This window comes from Phacochoerus africanus, chromosome 7 (genome assembly GCF_016906955.1).
Source record: "Phacochoerus africanus isolate WHEZ1 chromosome 7, ROS_Pafr_v1, whole genome shotgun sequence".
Classification (NCBI taxonomy): Eukaryota; Metazoa; Chordata; class Mammalia; order Artiodactyla; family Suidae; genus Phacochoerus; species Phacochoerus africanus.
The window spans coordinates 2,934,012-2,959,728 of NC_062550.1; the positions used below are offsets into that span (position 1 = coordinate 2,934,012).

The 25,717-nt window shown below is 63.6% G+C and overlaps 1 protein-coding gene across 6 annotated transcripts in view; it reads right to left on the bottom strand.

Annotated features, from left to right (window-relative positions):
* GRAMD4 (GRAM domain containing 4) overlaps positions 1 to 25,717 on the bottom strand; it is a 73,797-nt gene that overhangs the window by 19,458 nt on the left and 28,622 nt on the right. For 3 of the 6 annotated variants that reach the window (XM_047785953.1, XM_047785958.1, XM_047785954.1), the window contains 2 exons: positions 17,803 to 18,013; positions 13,791 to 13,911 (listed from right to left, as the gene is read on the bottom strand). In XM_047785953.1, coding sequence (XP_047641909.1) covers positions 13,791 to 13,911; positions 17,803 to 18,013 — 332 coding nt within the window. Of the gene's footprint in view, positions 1 to 501; positions 545 to 13,790; positions 13,912 to 17,802; positions 18,014 to 19,130; positions 19,318 to 21,774; positions 21,915 to 25,717 lie in introns of those variants that run through there. The other 3 variants (XM_047785956.1, XM_047785955.1, XM_047785957.1) reach the window with 3 other exon arrangements.

Sequence of the window (25,717 nt, forward strand, 5' to 3'; positions counted from 1 at the left end):
TCCTCACTCCCCTTCCCCGCAGGCCTCACTGCACTCAGACACCCAGGTTCTAAGTCTGGCTTTGGGCAAGAAGGTTCCAGGTGACCTGAACCAGCCACGTGTCCCAGGAGACACCTGAGCAGCCGCCCAGCCCACGCTCCCAGGTCAGGTCTCCTCCCGCCTCCAGGCTGAGAGCAGGCTGAGGAGTGGACCATCTGGGTGAAGCCCGGGCTCCGCCCTACGGGGGCGACAGAGGGAGCTGTGCCCAGGGAGCTGGTCAGAGAGCCAGGGCGCTGACGCTGGGTGCAGAGAGCATAGGAGAAGGGTGAGCGAGAAGGTTCCAGGACCTACTCGGTACACAGTCTGGTTCTACACTCGCCCCCAAACACTCCAGCCGCCTCTAGGAAGAAGTGGGTCAGGGATGAGGAAGAGGCCCAGGGCAGCCGGTCCTCAGCGCTTCGTGGGAACAGGCGTGCTCCTGAGCCCGGTCCCCGTCCAGGGCGGGGATTCCGGCTCGCCTACCTGGGCACGGACCGTGGGCAGGGAGGCCCAGCCAGGCTGCGGGCTGCAGGGACGATGGGAGCAAAGAGCACACGGGGAGGTTAAGAAAGAACCCCCTCCATCCCCCTCCCATCACCCCCCCATCACCATCCCCCCTCCACCACCCCCATAACCTCTCTCCATCACCCCATCACCCCCCATCGCCCCCCCATCACCTCCATCTCCCCCCCCTCCCCCGACCACCACCATGGGAGAACTGAGCTCGCCACCCACTGTGCACTTGCTCAGGCAAGGGGCCCAAGGTCACGAGCAGAAGCAGGTGGCCCTGCTGCGGTTCCAGGCCAGAGTCCCAGGCAGCGGGAGGAGCACCTGCTGACTCAGGAGGGAGGGCTCAGGGCCGGGCCTGGGAGTCGGTCCACACTCAGCACCAGTCAGCCCTGAGCACCTGCTGAAGCAGCGAGCAAGAGAGCAAGGGGTTCTGACCCCCCACGCCCCCAACCTCCCAGACGTAGGCAGAGCCCAGCTGCACCACGACCCTTGTCCTCCGGCTGGGAAACCCTTTGCTGTCCTGCAAGGCCCCTCCCCACACGGTCGCCCCACCAACATTTGGGGGATGACAGCTAGCCTTGGGCTGCTTCTGTGACCAAGGATTCTGTCTTGAGTCCTTTTACGACGTAAATCACTTTGAGACAATGGAGTCTGAAAATCCTAGGTCACCTTCCTCAGGCCCGAGGCTCCAGCAGATACGAGACCCACGTCAGGCCAGAGACCGCTTTTTCTCGTTTCTAAACTGAGTATGTGGTGGACTCATTCTGGTCACAGTCCCACCACGACACGGTCCTCACCCCCTCTGCCCACCTCCTGCATCTCCTGGACGTGAGCCCTCGCTCCTCGGGGCTCTGGACGGAACCCTGGAGGGGCCGCCACCCGCGGGATGGGCAGGCGACACGTGGAAGACAGAGGACCTGGTGCTTAGAAGAGGCACCGGCGGCTGCCACCTCCACCCTCGCCCGGCTCCACCGGGGCCCAAGGGCAAGGCTGCCCACGTCCAAATGGGACAGGTGCCAGGTGAGGCGGGGGCGTGGCCACAGCAGGCCCGACACGTGCCCGTGGCCCAGCCACAATCCCACGTGGAGGGTAAACCTCAACAGACACCCACACCCCACACAGGCGGCAAGTCGAAGGCCAAGGCCGTACACCGGCCCCGCCACGGGCAGCTGCTTTGGGTCGATGATCCCGTTTCCCCCTTGTAGCAAACAGTTGAAACTGCAAAACAAACCTGATGGCCTAGGCCAAGCTGAACTGGAGCCACTGAGAGCACTGGGCAGCCTCGTGCGCCAGGCACACTCTGGACATTGGTGATAAAGAAGCGACCAAAACAGAGCGACGCTGGCGGGGTGGGGGGTGGGGCTGAGAACAGCCCTGCTCAGTGAGCCTGAGCAGAGGGCACATGAGACCGGGGCTGCAGAGGAAAACAGCCCGGTGGACCTGAGGGGGGAGCATCCAGCTGGAGGGGTGGCACCTGCCAGAGTCCCTGAGGGGGCCACAAGGGCCCACACGGGCCCCTGTGGGGCAGGGACTCCCTCTCTCACCTGCGGCTCAGCCCACGGTCAGTACGCTTTTCCCCGAGACTCGACTCCTCCAGGTGGCTTGGTGGCAATGACAACAGCCCACACCGGTGAGGTGCTGGCTCCTGATTGCTCTGCAGGTGTAACTCAACAGCAGCTGCAGGCACGGCCCCGCCTCACCTGCAGGTGCCGCCTCCCAGGCCCGGGCTGGGAGCCCCAGCAGTGGGGCCTCTGCGCTTGGCCTGCGGCGTCCACGCTGGGAGCCCTCGGGGGTGTCAGCTGGCAGCCCAACAGCAGGTCGAACCCCAGACACCCAGCCCACACCCCCACCGGCTGTTCCCAAGGGCGGCCTTTTCCGCAGCCATGGAGAAAACACAGCGGCGCCGAGAGAGCAGCCCGGACAGAGGGACGCGAGCTCTGACAACGGCAATGGAGGGACAACACGCCGGCCTGGGACGGGGGCGGCTGGCTGAGCCAGCACCGAGACAGCCCTGGGTCAGGGTCCTGGGCTGGTGTGCGTGCAGCAGGGGGCTCCAGGACCCCCCTGGGGGTCATCCCAGTGCCAGCTCTAACCCCAGATCAGCTCAAGCGTGGCCGGTGGCAGCTGCGGTCCAGGGGGTGGGTCACCGACCATGTGCTGACCGTGGGGTGGACGAGCAGCAATTAAAATTCCCCAAGAGCACTCCCGAGACCCAAGAATGTGCCTGATTAATTCACCAACAGCGGGCTGAGGGCTGGAGCCGGGGGAGTCAGGATACCCTTGAGGTTGCCCAGCGCCCAGGCTGCAGGACGGCCTCCGCGACCCTCGCTGCCCGTCAAGGGAGACTCTCCCTGGCCTGGAAACTCCTTTCTGGATGAGACAGGGCTCAGGGGACCAGCAGCATTCTTTGCTGTCCTGGCCGCCTCAGCAGACCTGGGGACACAGGGCTGAGCCCAAGACCCTGAAAGTCAGGCCAAGGTCAGCACGACAGCCCCAGGTCCCAGACACAGCCAGGCTGGCAGAGCGGCTGTGTGGCAGGGCCCCCCACCCCCATCCAAGTAAAGCCACTGGGAGACTGAGATAGGTCAAAGGTCAGGAGACCCCACTGACCCCAGGGTCTGCCTGGAGCGGGGGCAGGAAGGAGAGGGGCCGGCCCCACCTCCCACCTGGGGAGTTCGTGACTCCTCAGATTTTGCCACTGACCAGTGACAAATATTTAGACTCGCTGAGTGCCGGGACCCATCTGCTCGGTAAATATTTGGAAGGCCTGGGCCTCCCGTGGGGCCACGCCTACTGGAAGCTGCCTGCCCCAGCAGTGTCTGCGTCTGTGTCGCCGTGTTCTGCACGCCCTGCTGGCCCCTCCCGCCGACACCCCCTGGGAGAAGACCCTCAGACAAAGGGGCCAGGAGGCCACATGCCAACCCCACGGGAGCCGTGCCCCTTGGCGCCTGGCAGCCAGCATCCTCCAGAGACGCCTCCCGTCTCAGGGAAGGAGCCCTTGCATGGCCGAAGGTCTCAAGGCAAAAGGGCTGCCGCCAGCTGACCTCGGTCCCTCCCAGGGGCGCAAAGAGTATAGACAACACCCAGCTCCAGGGCTGCAGGGAGCCAGGCCCCGGACCCCCACCTGCTCTCAGCCTGGCCAATTCACAGCAGAGGGACCTGTGCTGGGGCAGAGAAGACCTTACCCCCAGGCACCCCAAATGCACGTACCCTGCTGGTTCCTCACTGGCCCTCAGCTCCCCTCACACTCTCCAGTCTGGCTCCAAACACCCGTCAGGGGCTCCTCTGAAAGCCTCGGTCAGAACTCTGTCCAGCTGAAAACCAGGAGGGGCGCCAGGGCAGCCAGGCAGGAGGGGGTCCTCCCGGTTCAAGCCCCGACCCCTACTCCAGCTCTGACTCCCTCTGCTCCCCTTCTCAGCTTTGCTTTTTGGGTTCAAGCTACAGGAAGAGGAAGCCTGTTAGGAGCCAGACGCCGCCAAAGTCTGATCCTGCCCCAGGGCCTCTGCCCATGCCGCCGCCCCTCAGCCTCAGTGCTGGCTTGGACGCCACCTCCCCTGAGAGGCCTTCCTGACACCCCCCACCCCCACCCCGCGACGTGTCCCTCTGTCATTTCCTCTCATGGGTCTTGCTCTTCCCTGTCGGGGACAACACGGGATTCCCAGAGGTGCCGCAGCTCTACGGGGGGCGGGGGGGGACGCTCAGCAAACACGTCCCCTGGTAAACACGCCGCGTTTCTAAGTCACTTTCGACTGCAGGGTCCCTGACTCAGGCCCCAGAGGGAGGAGCCCTGAGGGAAGAGCTTCGCTGTGGGTGACGGCCCAGGACCCAGCCTGGCTCAAGGGGAGGCAGGAAAGACGGGGCGGTGGTGGCCGGACACTGGGCAGCGGGGGCCACACAGCAAATTCTCAGCAGCGAACGGCAGGATGCCCCAGGCTGGCTGAGAACAGGCAGAGAGGACACGGCGGGGGGCAGAGGGGGCCGTGCTGGGAATCCAACCAACAGCGCCAAGGGCGAGTGGCCGGCCACCGGCCAGCAGGAGGCCACCAGCACCTGAGGGACGTGTGCACCCTGCCTGGGCCCCCCATCTCCAGCCTCGGCCTCCCCACCTTGTACAGGGCTCCTGGGGACCCCGGCCCTGAGGACGAAGGACTCAAGGGCCCATGTCCTCGCACACAACGCCTGCTGGGGGTCCCGACAGAGACCCTCACCTGCCCTGCCTCCCCACGGGCACCCTCACCCTCGCCCTCCTGGGCCTTCCCAGGCCGGTGCTCTGTGGAGCCGGGACCAGGGAGCTCCCCGCCTCCCAGGAACCCTCCAGGCCTGTGAGAGGACAGTGGCCCTGCAGGCAGGGACCTTGGACACTGCCTGGTAAACCCCTCGTCCTTCCCGCCTCGTCCAGGTGCCTCTTTCCTGGTGGAACAGAGACAGCTAAGCAAATAAAAGGACCAGTGTTCTGTTTTTCTCTGACAAGTCCTTTCTCTGAGCACGTGTCCCCAAGGCCACCCGACCCTCCCTGGGCCTGAAGTGCTGATTAGACCCCAGGACGCCAGCTGTCACAGGCCTGCCCCCCCCCCAGCGACACACTCAGGTTGATGGCGAGCACGGGACAGGGACCACACAGACCCCCGCCGTCAAGGCTCCTTCTCCGCTTAGAGAGGAGACGCAGGCCAGCTTGCCGCCAGGCGCAAGGGGCTGAGCTGCTCCCTCAGAAGGCGGCCTGTCTCGCCTGGTCTCCCAGGGGGAGCCGTGGCCTCCGGCGCCCGGATCGCTCCTCAGGCCGCCCACCCGAGATGCCCTCCGACCGCGGAGCAAGACCACGGCCTTTTCCGGAGGCGCCCGGCCTTCCGGCCACAGGCCCTGCACGCCATCTGCCACAGCAACGGGCTCCAAGGTGCCCCTGCGCCACGGGTCAGGGCCCGAGAGGGTCTGGTGTGTGTGTGTGTGGGGGGGGCAACGCCACACACAGGGCCGGGGGAGCCCCTCAAGCAGCCCCCACGTTAATTTCCCACTGCTGCCATCGCCACACGTGGCGTACGTGTGTCCCCTTACAGCTCTCGAGTTCAGGCTGAAACGGGTCTCGAGAGGCCAAGGTCGAGGGCAGGGCCGGCTCCTTCCAGATGCTCCAGGAGAGAATCCATTTCCTGGCCTTTTCCTGCCTCCGGAGGTGCTCTCGTCCCTTGGCTGGTGACCCTGAGCCATGGGGGACATCCCTCCGACCTCTGACGCTGACCCCCCACCTCCCCCCCATGAGAACCCCTGTGCAGACACCGGGTCCACCTGGGTGATTCGGAGTAACCCCGACTCGGGTCCTTAGTTCAGCCACGTCTCCAAGGTCCCTTCTGCCATGCAAGGGGACACAGCTGCAGTCCTGGTCATTAGTACCTGGACATTTTAGGGACCACGGTTCTGCCCACCACACAGCTCCTCCAGACAAAACTCGGGCCGTGGAGGGTCCACCGGCTGTGGGAGGGTTTGCCTGACCCAGGTCGCACAGACCCCAGCCTGGGTCCCCTCCCACCTCCAACTGCGCCCCACACACCAAGGCAGGATTTGCCAAAGGCCCCACAGATGCTTCCACCGACGTCACCAAACTCTCACAGCGCCAGTGCCAGCGGAGAGGGCATCCTGGAGTCACATTTGCCATGAGCCTGTGACCTCCACAAGCCTGTCCTGATGGAGGCCCACTTGGGCGGCTCTTCTGAGCCTCTGCACCTCTGCGGACACACGGGGAGGGGCAGGACAGGTTATTTCATACCTGACGGCAGCTAAGTCACAGGCGGGGGTCCCTGGGAGGAGGAGCCACACCTAGTGCACCAGGCCACAGAGCCACACACCCAGCACATTCAGGCCACGGGCCACGCCCAGCCATCAGACCTCAGAGCCACGCCCAGCACATCAGGCCACAGGGCCACACCCCCATCAGACCACAGAGCCACACCTGGCACATGAGACCTCGGAGCCCACAGGGCGGGCAAAGCCACTGCACTGGCAGTTATGGGTCCTGCCCAGCTCCTGTGGCAAAGCTCCCAGGCTGATGATTCTCTCCTTTTGGAGGCCTGGTGCCAACTCTGTGGCATCTGCTGACCTGGCAGGCGGCCTGGGGCCAGCCGGGGAGTGGTAAGGAAGCCTGCGAGAGGCCAGGGAGCCAGAATGCCTGCCCGAGATGTGACTCAGCACTCACCCCTTCTAAGATCGGAGGGCTCACCTGGGAGAGAGGCCTGCACCCTAATGCATGGGTTCCCTCCCTGGGCTCCCGCTCAGCAGGACACCCACGTGAGCCAAGCCCGGCAGCCCGCTGCACGCACCCAGGAAACGGGGGCCAGCTCCCCGGGAACGCAGCCTGCCCCCACCCACCTTCCACGAGAGCCGTCGAGCAGCAGAATGTAACAGACAAGTGGGGAGGCTGGGGCTGCTCTGGGAGCCCAGGGGGACCCTCGGACACACAGGTGTTGTCTCACTTTCTGAAGCTTGGTTTCTGCACCCAAAATGTCCCCTTTTGTGCAGCCCGGGTCCAACTGAGCCTGATGGCCCTCTAACACGAGCTTTCGGGGACCCCAACAAGGGTGCTTTACAAACCACGGCCTTCAAAGGGACCTGGCAAAATGGGCTATGGACTGACGGGGGCAAGAGCCACATATGGCATTTCCTGTGGCAGTCACCCACGACGAGCTAGCCGGCCACCCACTTGGTCCAGGCTGCACCGTCCCCGAGGCTGTGAAAAGGGCGGGGCCACCAAACTGAGCAGTGACTCTAGACACACCTCCATCAGCCACAGCCACCCTGACTCGGGGACCGGGGAGCCAGAGGGGACAGCCAGGGCCGTGCCCCCCCACGTCCAGGCAGCAGAGCCACAGCCCAACCCACTGCCCCAGCCCCCAGGGACGCCACGGGGAGGAAGGGACAAGCTTCGAGGCTATTTTTAAACCTGTGAAAGTAGAACTCTCAAGCAAGAGTCCTCTTGGCGCACAATTCGACAGGCCCAGCTGAAGCCAAAAATAAAAATCAAGAGATAATCCTTAAATAAAACTTCCCACCAGCCAGGTGCGCAAAGGCAGGGGCCCCTGGCAAAGCCATTTCTGCCTCCCGGCCAGGTGGGGGCTGCACACCCGGAGGCTCCACCCAGTCCCAGGGTCTGCCCTCCACCCCCTCCTCAACTCTCCCTGACCCCCAGCCTCCGGCCCCCCAGCCCAATTCAACTCCCTGCCACCACCTCGACCTTTCTAGAAGGTGGAGCCATGCCCTCCGGAAGCGCCCAGGGAAACCAGGGGAGAAGCAGCCTCATCCGCCCCTTCCCAGTTCATCCCAGGAAAGGCGGCCTTGGCGGTGAGCTTCCCTCTGCACCTTCGCCGGCATCTCCTCACGGCTGCGCTGCCGCTCGGAGGGAACATATGCAGCGAGGAGCAGAGCCTCCGCCCCGACGGCTGGGCCGCCAGGAAGCAGCACCGCTTTAAGCTCTTCCATCCCCCGCACTGGCTGTGGCCTCCCGCGGGCACCCCACTGCCTTTCAGGCACATTTCAGGAAACCGACTGTGGGTTTGGGCTGAAGAAGCAGTGCGGTAAAACATCTCCCATGCCAAAGAAGAAGAAACAGGACCCCAGCCCGTGTCTTCACCCGGAACGGCTGATGGTCAGGAACCGACCGCTGCGCCTCCGTAAGAGGTGCTGCGCGGATCCGAGGTCCGGGCTCTGGGGCCCCGGCCGGCGCAGAACCGGGACCGGCACGTCCCCAGCCCCCACCCCACGGCTCGGCTCCAACCAAGCACTCAGGTCCGGCTGGGCGCCGAGCCAGGACGGCCTGGTGGCGTCACCTCGCCTCTGCCCCACGGGGAGGCAGGGCGGGACATCCGCAAGGAATAGTCAAGGGGCAGGTTCTCCCCGGGCAGCGGGAGTGACCTAGAAACACAAAATTCAGAGCCAGCCCAGTGGGTCAGACGTGGAACTCTTAGGGGCCAGTTTCCTTTTTCCCCAGATGAATTCTACACGATCCGGACACGGACGCGGTCTCATCTCTTTCTTCATGTGCAGGTTTCACAAAAGGCCAGAAACCGTTTAATAAGCATGTCGCTACGGAGCCAGAATGGTCCGACCCAGTCTCGGCTCGCTATCACTGAACAAACAGGGAAAGCATGGTTGGTTTTGGTTTGGGTTTTGGAGCCAGACCCCAGGGGGACAGCTGCAGGCCCAGGCCCGGAGGGTGGGTCCAGCGGTATCTGATCAAGGCCACACCTAACCCGCCGCCTTCGGATGGTGCCCCGTTGGGAGAGACACCTCCAGCAGCAGGGGGCCCCCGAGCCCCCCTGTCGTCAGACATCCACGGTGCCCAAGGTCTTCCTTGGCCCGACTCTTCCAGGCTGGTGCCCAGCAACTTCGTCCCTCCAGGACCCTCTGCTCAGCCTGGGCACCCACAGGGAGGCCCTTTGGGCCACAGGGGGCAGACCCCCAACCCCCCTACCCCACCCCCTGCTGGCCTCCTGGACCAGCTCCTCCTGGCAGCCCTTCCACAAGGTCAGAGCTGGCCACGCTGCCCACCATGTGTCGGGGCAGGAAGGGGAGCAGAGGGGTAAAGGGCCCCCTCTTCCAGAGTCACCCTCCCCAGGGACCAGCGTCAGGCCCAGAGAGGATGGCTCCCTGCCCCGAGGACTCCAGACCCCCAGGACGTGGCCCCCAGAGGGACACCCTCCGGCACATCCAGGGAGACGTCCTCGAGCCTCACATTCTCACGGGACTGCCCGCGGTCAGGAGCCTGGGGCTCAGCCCAGCAACCAGGAGGCCCCCGAGCCCAGCGGCCCTCTGAGCACTATCCCTCCGAGGTTCCCATGTCACCGTGGGGAAGGGCCTGTGCACACAGAGCGCCGTGCTGCAGAACCTCCCTTCCAGAGCCTGCATCCAGCAGGCGATCCACAGATGCGCGCTCCTGCCCAGAAACAGTGGAGTTGGGCGTGTCCGCGCTCCAAAAGCAGGAACAACTGAACTGCGCTTCGGGCTTCAATGGAAATGCATGTGATGCTTTTCACTTATTCATGCGCTTCTTTAACAAATGGAGGACCCTGCCCCCCGTCCTGAGCCAGAAGGCCTTTCAGTTTCCCATTCTTCTTCCTCCGCCATCTCTTCCCAGGCACATTTGTCCTCGTCAATATTTAATAACTGAAGACAGCCGCTGCGAACCCGGGCTATTTCCTCTCCTCCGAGAAGAACAGTCTGCTTTCTGGAAGCGCTACCGACAACTGAATGGAACTTTAAAACCCTGGCCACTTAGGCGTTTTGCAGACGGGGGTGCAGAGGCCCCGGAATGGCTGAATGTCCACAGCTACCTGCTCCCTCAGCGTGACTCGGGAACCTCTGGGAAGCCCAGTCCCAGCTCCAGAGCCGGGCTCCTTCCCTGCCCCACGTGGGCATGGTGCCCTGCAGACCAGGGCCCGGGGCAGCCACGCCAGCTCACAGGTGCAGGCTCAGTGGCAACCGCGACACCTCCGTGGGTCCCGAGGGTGGACGCGTGCTCTCCTGCACATCTACTCCCCGGATACTGAGACGGACAAGAGTGCAGAGGGAGGGACTGGCTCTGATTAGCTTTTCTTGCAACGCATCCTTCTAAGCGCTGGGCTCCTATCAGGTCTAGGTACCATGGCAGACACTTGGCTATGGATACAAGCGCAGCCCAGGCTGTAAGGTGCAAACAGCCTGGGAAGAAGCACCGGTAACCACGGAACGGGCTGGACCGTAACCATGCGACAAGGACGGGGGCCGGCAGGTTGCCCACCCCCCAAACTGCCAGCAGATGCAGGTAGAACAGAGGACAGGGATCAGCTCTGAGGACCATGCTGGAGGCACCTCTGGGACGCAACAGCGCGGAGCAAGCGAGAACACCCCACATTTACCTAAGGGCAGGAGGGAGGCACAGACAGACATATTCGCTTCTAGAAAAAATTTGGAGTTTCCTAGGGGTGCCGGGGATTGGGGATCCAGCGTTGTCTCTGCTGTGGCTCAGGTTCAAGCCCTGGCCCGGGAACTTCCGCATGCAGCGGGTACAGCGACAACAACAGCAAAAATTCAATGGAAGGATGAAGTCCAATTAAGAGACAACAGGGGGTGTGTCCTGGGGGCCTAGTGGTTAAGGTTCTGGCCTGTCACTGCTGTGGCTCGGGTCACTGCTGTGGCTCAGGTTCAAGCCCTGGCCGGGAACTTCTGTACGCCACGGGTGCCACCAAGAAAAAAAAAAAGACGACGACGACGGCTGGTTATCTATAGGGGGAGAGGGGAATGGGGAGTTGAGGGAGAGAAATTCAATTTCTCTAAATACACCTTGACTTTGGAACCACGCAAACAATTGCAGATTACTACAAAAATCAACTTAATTTGATAAAGAGCTCTCTACCACCGGCAAATGGGGACAACATGACACCACGGACCCCCTGGTCGGAGGCACTGAGGAGGCAACGTCACACCTGTGATGCTCTGCCTGCATCTCATGGCAGACAAACGCCGCCCAGAGGGGGGTCCCTCTGAGCACCAGTGAGGCGCTCACCACGGCAAGGAGGACTCATAAACTACATTTAAATCCACCAACCCCCCCCCCAAAAGCCCAACACCCTCACCGGCCACCTCTAAACAGAGCATCTACCCGCTGTTTGGCAGCTGGAAAATCAAGGGAAAAACTCAAGCACGTCTCCTGCCTTCCGCTGCTCTCCGAACTCTGCCCCGGAGCAGACGGTTCGGTTTCCAGAAACATGTTGCTTAATAAATGGAGAAAGAGCCCTGCAAGTCAAAAACCACCGCTGGCCAGCTCTCAGGAGAGACGGGAGGAAGCTCGTGACGTGGAGGCGAGAAAGGCCCCGGGGAGGGTGTCCTCCCAGAGGGGACCCGTCCCACCAGCCCCGGCTCACGCCCCTCCCCAAAGGGCAGAAAGAGAGGTGGAGGGCACCAGCGAGTGACGATGGCAGAGGCAACCTCACGGGCCCCGAGGCGGCACCTGGTCTGCCGACCCCAGAGAGTCAGAAACAGTGATGAGAGGGTGGGGGGATTCGAGCCTAAACTGGGTATCCGATGACATTCCAGAAACCTTGGTTTTTTCAGTTGAGACTCTGGACTTGGGCTTTTTGTTTTTAAAGCACAATGAGCTATCTGCTCAACTATTTACAGGTCCAGTGATAGAAGGCTGGCTAGGAGGTGCTTCAAAAGACGGAGGGAGAGGGGGCGTAGGTGGGGGTGGAGGCCGCCAGCCTGGCTGCCAGCCAAGCACTGCTGAAACGCACGGGGGTGTGTGACAGGCGCGTCACACCCCGCCCTGTTTCAGATCTGTTTGCAATTCCCATATTTAACAAAGAAAGCCAAGCATCAGCGCCCCGCACCCCGGGCTGTCCAAGCAGAACCCGCACTTGGCCGCCAGGAGCTTCCCCAGAGAGAAACGAGGCCTTTCTCTGGAGAGACACGGAGGACAGACTCCGGGACCAGAGGACCAGCCTGGCGGCAACGCTGACCCAGGGTCTCCCTTCCCTTTTCAGCACCGATCAGCTCGGCCCGACTCGGGCGGCCCCGCGGGTCACAGCTCTACCGCCCAACGGCCTCCGATGGATGCTCGCCTCGCCCGCAGCCCCTCTGCCCGAGGCCTCGCACTGCCCCTCCTGGCCGAGGTGGGGGCCCCGTCTGACGCCTCCTCGACCCTTCCCCCCGGAAGAGCACCTGGCTCGGCTGGTTCCTCGAGCCCCCGCGGAAGCACCAGCCTGTCCACCTGACCCACGCGAGGGGCGCCACAAGGCTGCGCCTGCAGCCCCCGGGAGCAGGGCCGCCCTGAGCTCAGCACAGGCCAGGGGCACGGGCACCGGGACCCACCTAGGCAGACCCATCACCGGCAGCCCCGGCCTGGCCCCGTCTCCCCAGCCAGTTCGGCGACAACCTCGGACCCGTGGCGGGATCGAGTCACTCCACAGCGCCATCCTCAGGCCCTTGGGCCAGCACTGGCCGGCAGCATGCAGCCGGGCACACGCACAGGGTTCACACCCATATACACGTCCCACACATGCGCTCGCCAAGGGAGGCGCTGACCAGGAAGAGGGATTTGGCGTGAAGACGGGGCTGCAGCACCTGGATGGTGCAGAGGAAGCCGGGGAGAGCCACGCTGGCACCTCCCGGGAGATGGGGCAGGGCCAGCCCCAGGCTTCCCCGCCGCGGCTCGGACACCCGCCTCCGTCTGCAGGCGAGGGGCCCACGGGCTACGCGGGCGGCTAAGGCACAGAGCTGAGGGCCCGGGGCTCAAGCTCAGCCAACACGCGTCACACGAATGAGGGCGCCGCAGGACAAGAGAGGGTGACAAAGGTGACCACTCAGGTGGGGACAGAGGGAGGGGCCAGCGGGCAGGCGAGCGCTCGGTCCCGAGCATCAGAGGGAGACCCTGGCCCAGGGTGACGTGGGAAAGGAGGTGACCTGCAGCGGGCCCTCCTCCTGGGTCCGCCTCCTCCAGGCAGCCCTCCAGGCAGCCCTCCCGCCAGCCCAGGCATGACGGGCTCTGGGCACCCAGGGCCAAGCTGCTGCTTTCTCCCTGTATTTTTTCCCAACAGCATCACCTGCCTCCGGTGACAGCCATGCAAACGCTGTCACACTGTGGGCCACGTGCATGGGCTTCAGGGCTTAAACCCCCTCCTAGCCAGAGGATTCAACCTGAGAGCAGGTCACTCCTCCCAGCCCCGGGGACCGGATCCCTCGTCTGAAAGGTAAGAAGAGCTGAGGGGACAGTGAATGAGGTCCTCTCAGGGCGGGGCCCGCAGGCCCTTCCAGAACCATCTCTGCTATCCTCCCTGCTGAGGCCAAAACCCCAGCCGATGCGTGAGCAGCGCGAACGCCCGCTGCCCATGCTTGAGGCTGAAAAACGCTGAAGCCCCGTCGCGCTCCCTCCCTCGTGCCCCCCCCTCCCCCGCAAGGGCAAACTGCACAGAACAGAAAATCTCACATCCCTCCAAACAGCTCTGACAAATTCTGAGGTCACGGCTGCAATGCACCACAGTCACTAAGACAAACAGCACGTCCAGGGCAAGGTCCTCTTCCTACCCGTGACGTGCTCTGCCCGAGTGGGTACATCACAGCCGGACGGACGAGCGGCTTTAGTGGGGCAGCTAGCGGGGTAGGGACTCAGGAGGCTGATGGCCACGCGGGCACGTCCACTTGGGGCCACGCCTGTTCCCACCACCGGCCCGGTGACAGCGGCCGTGAGCGACCCGGCTGCACTCCTGCAGGACGGCCGGCGTCCCCTGGGCCTCCCCCTCTGTACTCACGTAAGAAGTGCTTTTCCAGTAAAGCGATTTCCAGGTGGCCTTTGATCTCATTCAACCGATCAAACTCTGTCCTGTTAAAGTCCTGGACTCCTGCGGCCATGACGAGGGTGCCTGGACCAGCCTAGAAAGAAAACACCGGGAGCTCAGGATGCTGCCTCGAAGCATCGCATCACCTGGCTCTCCCAGGGCCACCCCAAGGATGCCTTGTCCGCAAGGGCGGGTCCCCAGGTCTCCTGGCCCGGGGAGGCGCTGGCTCTGCCTCGGAACCTGCAGCGGTTCCCCTCGGCTTCGACTGCCAGGGAGGAGGGGGGGAGCCTGGGACACCGTGGACTCTGGACATCCTCAGAGGAGGCGGACTTCCAGAAATACACAAAAAAGAAAATTAAAACCGGAAACAGGACACCAAGCTTCTTGACGGTCACAATACAGCTCTCAGACTGCAGGAAACCCTCCAAACCTGTGCTGGCCGCCGTGAGGACCTCCCAGGAGGAGGGGTGCCTGACTACAGGGCCTGTGACCCTCGCGCCCCAGAGCCGGGCTGGTGCCCTGGGAGCAGCAGCAATAGGACTCTGGGGGGTGGGGGAGGGGGCATCCACGCACCAGGCCCCAAGGCAAGCGAACTCCAGACAGGAGCCTGGCCTGGCCCACGGACAGCTAATTAAAGCCTGCTGTCGCCACAGGCCCAGGGCAGGCTCTGGTTACAGGCCACCACTGCCTGCTGCAGCACAGGAGCGAGGGCACACTGGCACAGCCTGGCCTGCCCGGGACACTGCAGGGCTGCCAGTTCACAACGGCCACTCCCACGACTGTGTCCTGCCACTGACCTGGCGGGAGTGGTGTCTGAGAGCCCCTCCAGGCGGCGGGGGAGCTGATTCCCCAGGCTGGGTCAGGGTAGAAGGGGACACCCAGGCTGGACAGGGTCTGTGACAGCCCCAGTGGCCCCTCCATCCACGTCGGCTCTGAGGCCATGGCCCAGGAAGGAGAGGCCACCACCAGGGGACCACTGGATACTGGTAAGACCCTCTGCCCTAGCCGATCTGACCTGGCACTCGACCTCTTGGACCTTTCAGCAGCTGTGGCTCCGGGGGCACAAGTTCCCCTGGGCCTGAGGGGCAGGCACAGGAGAGGGGGCAGTGGGAAGGCAGGGCTCCCCTGCTGCGGGGAGGACGGCCTGCTGGCCACCCACCCCCTCAAACCAATCTGTCCCACCCCACCCATCCTGTACCTCGATGGCCAAGGTGGTGGCCCCACAGCAGAGGGCAGAGGCTGGCCTGGAGAGACGGTTCTGCACCAGTTCGGAGGCAGAATGCCGGACAGTGTTGCATCAGCAGCTTCCCCACCACGGGAGGCAGGGCGTCCCCCTCCCCGTTTGCGCATGAGTCCACGGTCTCTGAGCTGCTGGGCTTAAGTCCATCGGGAACCTGCCCTAGAGCTTCAAGAACCCCCACAGGGGCCCCAGGTCCCAGAAGGCCTGGGACCCTTGTGCTCTGGCCTTGGGGCCGAAGCCACAGCAGCTCGTCTGGGGACCGGCTGGCAGGGGCACCGATGGGATGGCAGCCCTACGTGGGGTTCTGAAATTCTAGGGTCCCACCCCTCGGAGAACCCCTGGGGTCCCTCTGGTTGTCCCTTTCTTAGACTTGCCAAGAACAGCACTGAGCTGGGGGGTCAGGGGCTTGGACTCAGACCACCAAGCCTGCAGTGTTGCCACCTTCAAACCAGGGAGGCAGGTCCAGGCACTTCGGCCTCCAGCCACCCTGGAACCATGTCCTTCAGCTTGGCCCCTCAGGGAGGGGGCCTGCTTCCACCTGCCCCTCCTCGTGTGCAGGGTCACCCCCTGTGCCCCTGACTCTAGGCGCCTCTCCTTCTGGCCTGTCATCAACCACTCGGCGGACCCTGGTCTGGGCCTCCTCCCGTTTATCTTCGATGCCCCTCCCCGGGCCCGGCCGCACGCTGACCTGGACATCACTCTACCTGCTCCACCCCGGTCCCGCACACCCGGCCCCCTGGGCCCCCTCCCCAGTGTGGGCTCTGGAGTCCAGCCTCACCCACTGAGTCAGCTCGCCTCCTGTGCCCCAGGACACAGACCGAGACCCACAGAAAAGGACCCAAGAAGGACCCGATGCCACAGCACAGCGGCCCCTGAGGACTGGGTGCGGAGACAGGCCCCAGGGGACCAAGAGCAGGGACCTGGAGGAGGCGGTTCCTGGAGGAGAATGTAGACGGGGGCTCACAGCGGGGGGAGGGTGGGGGGAGCGGCTGCCTCGCGGGGACAGAGCTCCAGTCTGGAAACACGAGGTCCCGGAGGGATGGTGGGGGCGGCGGCGCGACAACGTGAAGCCGCTCAGTGCCACCGAGCTGTGCGCCTAAACGTGGTCAAGGCGGGTAACGTGCCGCGAGGTGTGTCACACCGCGATTAAACAAAGATAAAAAGAAGCAGCCTGAACACAGGCAAAGATGGCCCACCTCCCGCACAGGGAAAGCCACGCCAATGAAAACCTCTCGGAGCTGCCGTTCTCCACCCCTCGGGTTTGCAAAACAGAGGTGCCCAAGGTCACTGAGTTGGTGGCAAGGGCGTGGGACACGGGCCTCCGCGGGCGGCAGCGGAGGACGCACTGCACCCCCTTGGGAGAGCAGCCGGCGACAGCCACCAGGACGGCGGCACAAAACCCTGCCTGCACACCTGGGATGATGTGGGCACGAGGCTCGTGGGAGAGACCAAGGGTCCCTCAGGGGCAGGGGTCTGGTGAAGGACGGCTCATCCCCCGTGGGGGGCCGAGCCCACCCCCCACCAGAGCGACCCCAGAAACGTCAGAAGGAAACCAGGGGGGCTGTAGAGAGGCAGCAAACAGCCATCTGCACATAGGGCCCCTGTGCTCGCCCCACCCCCAAAGGGAGGCACCCCCTCCTAGGACAATGCCTGAGACCCTCACGGCATCCCAACGGGCACGTGCTGCCAGATGGCACTAGGAGTCACACCAAGGGGGCCCTGGCCCACCCTGGGCCCAAGGCTAGAAGGACGGCCACCACCTCTGCAGGACACAGAGGCCATGCCCGGGCAGGGCGCTCCCTCCAGGCTCTGCAGCTCCAGCCCCACCTGATCAGATGGCTGGCTCTTAGGAGGCAGTGCCCATAAATTATTCATTCCTGCCAGGAGCCAGAGCACAGTGCCTGCTCTATTATGAGGCATTAATAACATGAGCAGCCAGGAAGGCGAGCGCTCACAGCCACATCTGCAAGGGAAACCTAGCCCGGGTGCTCGGGGCGGAACCAAGAGGCTGCCAAGTCTGGTGTCCACTCTGGCAGCAGCCTCCACGATTGGTGAGGGATGGCCCTGGGCTTCCTCACTGACCACGGAGAGCCCAGCGGTCAAACCTGGCCAGGAGGGGACCGGGGAAGCCCACCCCACCTGCCACACCACCACTGACAAAACACAAGCTTCCAGGAGCCAGGGCCTGCTCACGCCTGGTTCCCGCCGAGCTGCCAAGGATGCCTGCTGTCCAAATGACAGGCATCCCACCGCCTGGCCCTCAGGGGCTCAGCCAGCTGCCAGGGTTGGTGACACACACACTGGGAGAGCCAGGCAGACTGGCCAGGCACCCCAAGGCAGCTGGCCTTGGTCCAGTAGCTTCTAGATGCCCCCTGCATCCGCCCTCACGTCAACACTCCCAGGGGTCAGGCTGGAGTCAGGTTGGGGTCTCAGCATCACTTGTGTGTGAGAAGTTTGCTCGTCACCCAGAAAACCAGCGAGAAAGGAGAAGAAATCCAGTCACTGGACCAAACATCCCCAAACTGGGGAGGGCGCCCCCCCCCCAGTGAGGTTGGGGGTTTGGGGGAGAGCGGGAGTGAGCCCCATCTGTGTCTGACCCGCCTGGGAAGGACGCGGCCTGCCCCAGTCCACGTCCAGCTGGGCCACCCAAGGACGGGGTAGCCCCCTGCCCAGCGAGGGGCCCGGGGCCCGCGGCCACGCACAGCGGGGTGCCCCAGCCCCAGGAGGCCCGCGAGGCGTACTCACAGGGTCCCTCAGCTCCTCGCTGTCCCGGGGCGAGGTCCGAGGTATCTTCAGGGGTATTTCGTCCCCGCATTCGGTGTCCGAGGCATTTGGAGACTCCGCTAGGTCGAGGAAGTCGTCTCTCTTGTGGCCTCTGAACCTGATCCTGTCCAGCCTCCTTAGCATGTTCAGCACTGAGCCCCTCTGCTTTACCTGGACATGGCGGTCGGGGGCCCTGCGGGAGAGGAGAGGAGAGGAGAGGGCAGGCTCGTCACTAGGGCAGCCGCCTGCTGGCCGAGGCCCGGCACACGGTCCCCCCACGCAGCTCCAGGCCCAGCCCTGGGCTGCAGCCAAGTCCTGCCCTCGGAGAGACAGGCCCCATGCTTCCAGGACCCCAGGGCCACGGGCTCCCACCTTGGTCCCACCGGGCCAGGGCCCTCTGTGGCCCCCGCCAGGCTGGGCTGGCTGCCGAGCTCCTGCCCCTGCTGCCCACCCGGGCCAACGCCCCCACCTTGTGTGCCCCAGAGGGCAGGTGGGACCTGCCAGCATAAAGGTGGAGCCAGTCTGGAGCAGCAGACCCTGGGGGAGGCGGGGGGGGGGGGGGGGGGGGAGGGAGGGGAGGACAGGAGGGGCGAGGGGAGGAGGGGGTGGAGGGAGAGCCAGGAGGGGGGGAGGGGAGGAGAGAGGGGGAGGGGAGGAGGGCTGAGGTTCCTTCCAAGTTCTAACAACCCATCAAGAACCATGGCCACACGCACTCCAACACCTGAAACCGCTGGGCCTTAGGGTATCTCAGATTCCCTCTGGCCCCCTGTCCAGGGACACAGCCCGGGCTGCCCCATCCGCCTGAAACACCATCCTGCAGGCCAGGCGCCCTGGCTGGGCCTCCCTGGCTCAGAGGCCCTCCCAACACGGCCGGTCAGGAGCCCGCCCACTGCCCACTCCCCCACACAGGCCCAGGCTGCAGGCGCTGGACCCCTCCAGCTGGGAGCGAGGGCAGCCGGCCTGGGCCGGGGTCATGCTGGGGGTGGGGGACGAGGGGTCGCTGTGCGCTGGTGTGGAGGACGCGCGGGAGTTCAAGCACGTATGCACACCAGGAACAGCTGTGCCCACTCCCACCCCTGACCCAACGCAGCCAGGAACGCCTGGTGTGAGCGGCCCTGCCCATCCAGCCAACCTCACCCCGAAGCCCACAGCAGGGCCCGGGCAGCCGACGCGCCCCGCCACACAGCTCCTCGGCCCAGGGCTGCGGGGGCAGGGAGTCCCACAAAGCCCGACCTCCGCGAGAGGCCCCAGGGCCCCAGGGGCAGGGACTCCGGAGACACCCGGACCCAGGCCCGGCCCGCGGCTCCCACCTTCCCGCGCCTCGGCCTCCACCTCTGAGTCAGGAGTACCGCCGACCGGGCCCAAGTGGCCTGGGAACCCGAGATGACGCACGAGCCCGACACCCAGCCTGCACCCGGAAACTGCTGGGTCACCTCCACGAGGGGCAGGACGTGGCCGTGCAGGGTGGAATCCGTCAACTCGCCCGAGCCGCCCCGGCTGGGACATTTCTCGGGGAGAAGCGTTTCCTGTTTGGGACGGTGCCGGCTGGGCGGCGCTCCAAGGACCGTTCATGCGGTCACTTCGCAGCCCGTGGGTGCCCGTCCGCAGCCCTGCCGTTTCCCCCTGCTCCCCACAGGCCCCCCAACCCCCCGGCATCACGGCTCAAGGCAGGAAAGCTGTGCTCACAGTGGGGGCTCGAGACCCCGGTCAGAACGCCAGGGCTGGGCTACAAGGACGACTCAGGCTGGGGCCCTGCGGGGAGGGGGCTGCGGATGCCCCTGGGACAGGTGTTTTTCCAGGTACAAGCGGAATATTGAGATGGCCCGACGTGGCTCTGGTGCAAAAACCACAGGAAACCCATCACGCCCTGGAACCCGGGGAGGGGCCCAGAAGTGGGCAACACCAGGGGGTTAGGGGAGGTGGCATCCCTGCTCCCATGGGGGCGGGGAGCACGGCCGCCTGGAAAGACATCCACGTAAAGGACCTATGAGCTCCAGACAGACTAAATGGTTAAGTAAACTTACAAAAAAAAAAAAAAAAAAAGGATAAGAAGGAGAAGAGTTTCCGTCGTGGCTCAGCAGAAACAAACCCGACTGGCATCCATGAAGATGGGGGTTCGATCCCTGGCCTCGCTCAGTGGGTTAAGGATCCAACGTTGCCGTGAGCTGTAGGTCGCAGATGCAGCTCAGATCTGGTGTGGCTGTGGTGCAGGCCGGCAGCTGCAGCTCCAATTCAACCCCTACCCTGGGGACTTCCACATGCAGCACGTGCGGCCCCAAAAAGCAAATCAATAAATAGGAAAGAAAGAAAAGCACTTATCAAATCCCTCGAAAGAGAGTGACAGTCTGTGTTAAGAGCCTGAAAAAATAATCAAGTTAAAAATGTCTCGATCAGACAAAAGTTCACTGCCATTTGTTTAAAAACAATCAAGCAGCGTGTGTGCGAACAGATATCTCTGCTGTGAAACAACTTGGACAAACTGGTAAAAACAAGATCACCTGGGTAGGCAGAGGCGCTAACTCCCTGAGCGGAGGAAACGCCGCAAGGGGAAAGTCACCCGGGCCTCGTGCAAAAGTCTCCAACTTCACTAAAAAGGAAACGAGAGCCAGCCGTGTGGCCGAAGTGGCAGGAAGCGTGAACATAAACGCCCTTTGAACCAGCGATTCCCGTCCTGCGATCGTCCAGGGACAAACCCAGCATATCGAGGGCACCCGGGTAGCACCGCGCGGGGGCAGGGAGCTCCGAGTACACGTGGGACTCACAGATGCTCCAGGGAGTCTCGGAGGCAATGACAAAATTATGTGCCCCAGAGTGATGGCTAAAGGGCGTCTCCAAAGGCTACAGGTGACACTGGACCCTGCTGGGGCTCCTATGGCTGTAAAACTGCGCCCCCAGTGTCCTCCTGGGCTTCCCACTGCTTTTCCAACTTGAAAAGTAAAAATGAACCAGGTAGGGAAAGGGCAGCCACGTAAAACCCACTTCCCTGCACTTTCGGGAATTCCTGGGGGACCGCCTGCACCCAGCATGGACAGAGGCTGGGTGACTTCTGGGAGGGGCAGCCCGGCTCACGCAGCCACACGTCCCTCTGCTGGGTGGCCAGGCGGGGCTCCTGTCTGGCACTCACCACCCCGAGGCTGGGGCCACTGTCCTTCCCGATTCAGCCCGGCAAGCAAATGAGGAGGCCGCCCGGGGAGAGGGGACAAAGTGCCGAGTGTCCGCCCCGCCGCCATCAGAATGCTGCTCACACCCGGAGCAGCCCGGGCACCGGCCCACGCGCTCCCCCCACCTCCCCCGGCAGAGCCCTTCTCACAGCCGCCAGCTCACCCCAACCTGACGCCTGCTCAGGTCAGCCCTGGGGAGGGCGGGGGTCCCCAAGGGCCCACTCCGTCCCCAGGGCCCTGCCCCCAGGCTCCCAGGCAGGCAGGCAGTTCACGCTGCTGCCCCATCAGGACCAGATGCCAGGACATGACCACCCAGCCAGGCGGGTCCAGAATGAGAGGGAAGCACCCCCCCCCCACCCCCACGGGGCAGGAGGGCGGCCCAACCCGCGCAGGACGAGCTCACCTCCGCTGCACCCTACAACCCGGTCACCACACCTCTCAGATGGAGACAGAAGACCGACAGGGACGTTGTCCACGGACAGAGAGGAGGCCCGGGTCCCAGAAGCCAAGTGTGACCCAGAGAGCAGCTTTCCCACAGGGCCGGCGGGCAGACGCCGTCTGCCAGAGCTGCTCCTCTGCTCTGGGCGCACCACGGGCCCCGTCCAGCCTTCCCTCTCCAGCCAGCCCCCTGCGCGCCCAGCCCTCACTCCCCACAGCCCCCAGGGAGGAAGCCCACAGCCACAGGCCGCCCTGGGCAGCCTCGTGGCCGCCCACACCTCAAAGTGGAACAGCCCCTCAGGGCGGGATCTGCTGCCCCGGCCCCTGACACCCTGGGAGGGCCCCCTCCCTGTACCTCCACGTGGATCAGACGCGCTGGGAAACGATCCCTGCGGCTGTTCCAGCCCCCACTCGGGGGCCGCGGAGGCAGGCGAGTCAGAGCGAGCTCGGCGAGGGGCCCTGGTGCAGCTCGAGGCAGCGCCCACTGGGCCCAGGGCCCTCGGGACCCAGGACCGAGGCCAGCTCCGGCCCGGACACAAAGCACGCTGCTCTGGAAACCAGCCCAACGGCTCTGGGCGCACAAAGGCATCAGTATCTAGGGAACGCTGGACCTGCAGACCACAAAGGACTTACTTCCCTCCCAGCCCAGGGTTTAGAAAAAAGCGCTTCCTGGTCCCGGGCTTGCCCGTCCCAGGCCCCGGCTGTTCTCCCTCCACTGTGGTGCCTGCCACCCCCAGCCCAGCTCCTGTCTGCGTTAGGACAAGTGGCTCAGCCGGGGTCTGGCTCCATCTTCCCGCTCTTTTGCTGGTCCCAGGACAAAATACATCCATTTTCCCAAAGGAAGTAACCCTTAAAGCACATTCCTGGGGAGTCCCAGTCCTGCCGAGTCCCCGGCCCTCTGCCAGGCCTCTGCCCTTCGGGAAGATGGCCCCAGAGGCCCCCAGCCCTGCAAGCCGAGCCCCGGGACCCCAGGTGTGCATGCCTAGACTGGCCTGTGGGGCCTCATGCTGGGTGAACCCTGGGAGCGGTCCGGACGCCCAAGGCCCAGACGGCACATGGGACCACTCCCCAGCCCAGGCTCAAGATGTCAGCTACAGCCAATGAGTTTCCCCAAACTCAGGGCCCATCAGGGACCTACTTCCCTCACCCCAGATTCACACCTCAGGCGGCAGGATCCCAAACGCTCAGATGCTCTGCTGGCCTCTTGTCCGCCGGCCTCCCTGTGAGTTTGGCTCCGGCTCACCCATCACCTGAGGGCATCTTGCCCTGCTCGGCTTGGGGCTGCAGCCTCCATGGGCCCACCCACCAGACAGCACCCGCACCATCAGCTGTTCAGGTCAAAACCCCGGAAGGAGCCCCCAGTCAGGTGATCACCCTGACAGCAAGCACGCCCCCCCCCCAAATTAGGCCGGTGCTCCTCCACCCCGCCCCCCAGCCCCCGGGGTCTGCTCCAGGCAGCCACAGCACCTGACAGAGCACCTTCTCCGGGTGGCAGGAGCCCAGTCCTGTAGCCCCACCTAGATCCCTCCCAGGGCCTCCCTGCCTCCCCCCACACTGGGCTCCTGCCTGCTGAGCCCCTCCGGGGCCCTCTGGCTACCACTGGTGGGGGGGGAGGTGTTGCATTTCTGGTTCTGGGCTGTCCCCAGAGGCCCCTTCTCCTCCAAGTACCCCTCAAACTCCATCAGCCCGTCTGGTTTGGAATCTTGCAACTTCCGGCTAATTCCCTGGTTTGAGATTTGTGCCCCGGCCCCAGCAATTAGAACACCCGACGAGGGCAGGCGCTGCAGGTGCCCGGCCTGTCTCAGCAGGGCTGGCAGGTGCTGGGCGTCTAGGAAGGAGGGGACGATGCACAAAGGCAAGGCCCTTGCCACCGGACCCAAGGGCCTGTCCGCAGCCACCCGGCCACAGAGGCCTTAACAAAGGACCAGCCACGGACTTTGCCCTCCAGCCCTGGCACAGTCTCTAAATCCAAGAACACATACAGAGGGCTTAACCCCAAGGCTTCAACAGCCGGAGGCGTTTCTCCCGAGGCCTGAATTCTTCAGGGGCTTTTGGTCCTTCAGGGTCAGGCCAGATCAACACCCGCCCCCCCCATACCCCGTGTCACGAGCTGAGTTTTCCGCATTGTAACAGGCAATCTGCCCAGGGTCCTGCCAGCTCGGTGACCCGCTACTGGCCAGGGTGGCCCAGGAGAGCCAATCAGAAACAGCAGAAGAGCTGGGGGGGGGGATCCCGTTTGAGCTGCCACCCCGCCCCTGCCAGCGGGGGCCATGCCTGCCCTCGCGACACCGCCGGGGATCTCTGGGCACAGACCCGCAAAGGTTCCTTACAATCTCAGTGACAAAGATGTGCAGCGTGTTCATAACTAATAATAAAAAGCCCAAGAGTCTTTACTGCGACCTCCGCCCGGCCACGAACTTTGCTGAAATTCCCTCCATGGCTGGTCAGGACTGCGCCCCACAAAGCCTCGGGATGCTGGCTGCTGCTTTTGCTGACGTTAACAAGACACAACGGGGGGGGGGGGGGGGGGGGGGTAAACTGGGAGGACGGGATTAACACACACCCCGGTGCATCAGAGAAAGAACAGGACCCACCGCACAGCAGGGGGAGGGCCGGTCAAGGTGCTGGAACGACTGATACAAAAGCAAAGGATGGACTGTGGATGTGGGTACTCGTGCAACCGACATAGGCACACACGTGCGACGGAGCCACTTTGCTGGACACCTGATACCAAGACAACACTGTAAACCAACAACACGCCAATAAAATGGGAAAACCAACCACAGAAAGACCGGACACGACAAAAGGAGGACAAGGCAGGCAGGTATCAGAACCTCAGTTAGGGAGTTCCCGTCATGTCGCAGCAGAAGCGAATCTGACTAGGAACCACGAGGTTGCGGGTTCGATCCCTGGCCTTGCTCCGTGGGTTAAGGATCCAGTGTTGCCGTGAGCTGTAGTGTAGGTTACAGATTCGGCTCGGATCTGACATTGCTGTGGCTGTGGCATAGGCTCTGATTCGACCCCTGGCCTGGGAACTTCCATATGCCACGGGTGCAGCCCTAAAAGAACAAAAAGGCAAAAAAAAAAAAAAAAAAGAACCTCGGTGAGTTGGTTGGTTGGTTGGTCAGTCCAGGATGGGAGACATGTCCTGGCTGCTGCAGGCGACAGTCTTCCAGCAGCAGCAGGTGTCGCCAGCATTCCTATGTCACTCACAGGGACACTACCCATGTCACACGCTCACCTCCATCTGCACAGAAGTGTTTTTTCTTCTATGAGGTGAGACGCGAAGCCCCGATGGCAGGTGCTCGCCCGTGTCTGGGCTGTAACCACTCCCATGGGGCCATTTTCAAGCCACCACATCGTGCCCGGGAGTGAGCGGGCACCCTGGTGGGAAGACAGCCCCAGGCCACCACACGCAGGACGTCCACCACCCAGAGGCCCCAGGACCGTGCCCGGGAACAAACACAGGGGAACGATCCAGACACGAGCGACTCCGCGCGTTTCCCTCCTTAGTGCAGCTGAGCGTACACGCTCCCTTCACGACCTCAGCCCACAGGGTTCCTGAGAACTCGGCCACGGCCCCGACCCCTGTCTCAGGCTGTCACAGCCCCACAGGGACCAGGGCTCAGAAACATCCATGCCCCCACCCATCCTTCTCCTTCCAGGGCCTGGTTCAGGGGGCAGAGGCCAAAGGGCACGGTGAGAGGACCGAAGGGGCGGCAGGCAGCCCCGGGAAGCAGGGTGCAGATCAGCACACTCACGCGGGCCCCGTGGGGACAGGGGGCCGCACGGACAAAGGAGCCGGTGAGCGCGGCCAGGCCCATGATGCTGACACACAAGCAGGATTCAGACCAGAGGCCCTGGGAAGCACGAGGCCCCTTCAGAGAGGGCAGGGTGCCCTGCGGCCAGGCCTCAGGCCCCAAGGCTCAGCTATTCCCGGCTCTGCACGAACCCGTTTGTGACCTCTGACGCCAGCCCTGAACCCGCCCCAAAGGGTCAAGAGTGCACTGAAATTACCACGCGATCCAGCAACCCCACTCCTGGGCATCTATCCAAACAAAACCATAATTCAAAGAGATACACGCACCCCTATGCTCACTGCAGCACTATTCACAACAGCCAAGACATGGAAACAACCTAAATGTCCATCGACGGAGGAGTGGATCCAGAAGAGGTGGTAGACATATAAGGGGAATATTACTCAGCCGTTAAAAAAGAATGAAATAATGCTATTCACAGCAGCATGGACGCAAAAGGAGACTCTCATGCTAAGTAAGTCAGAAAGAGAAAGACAGACA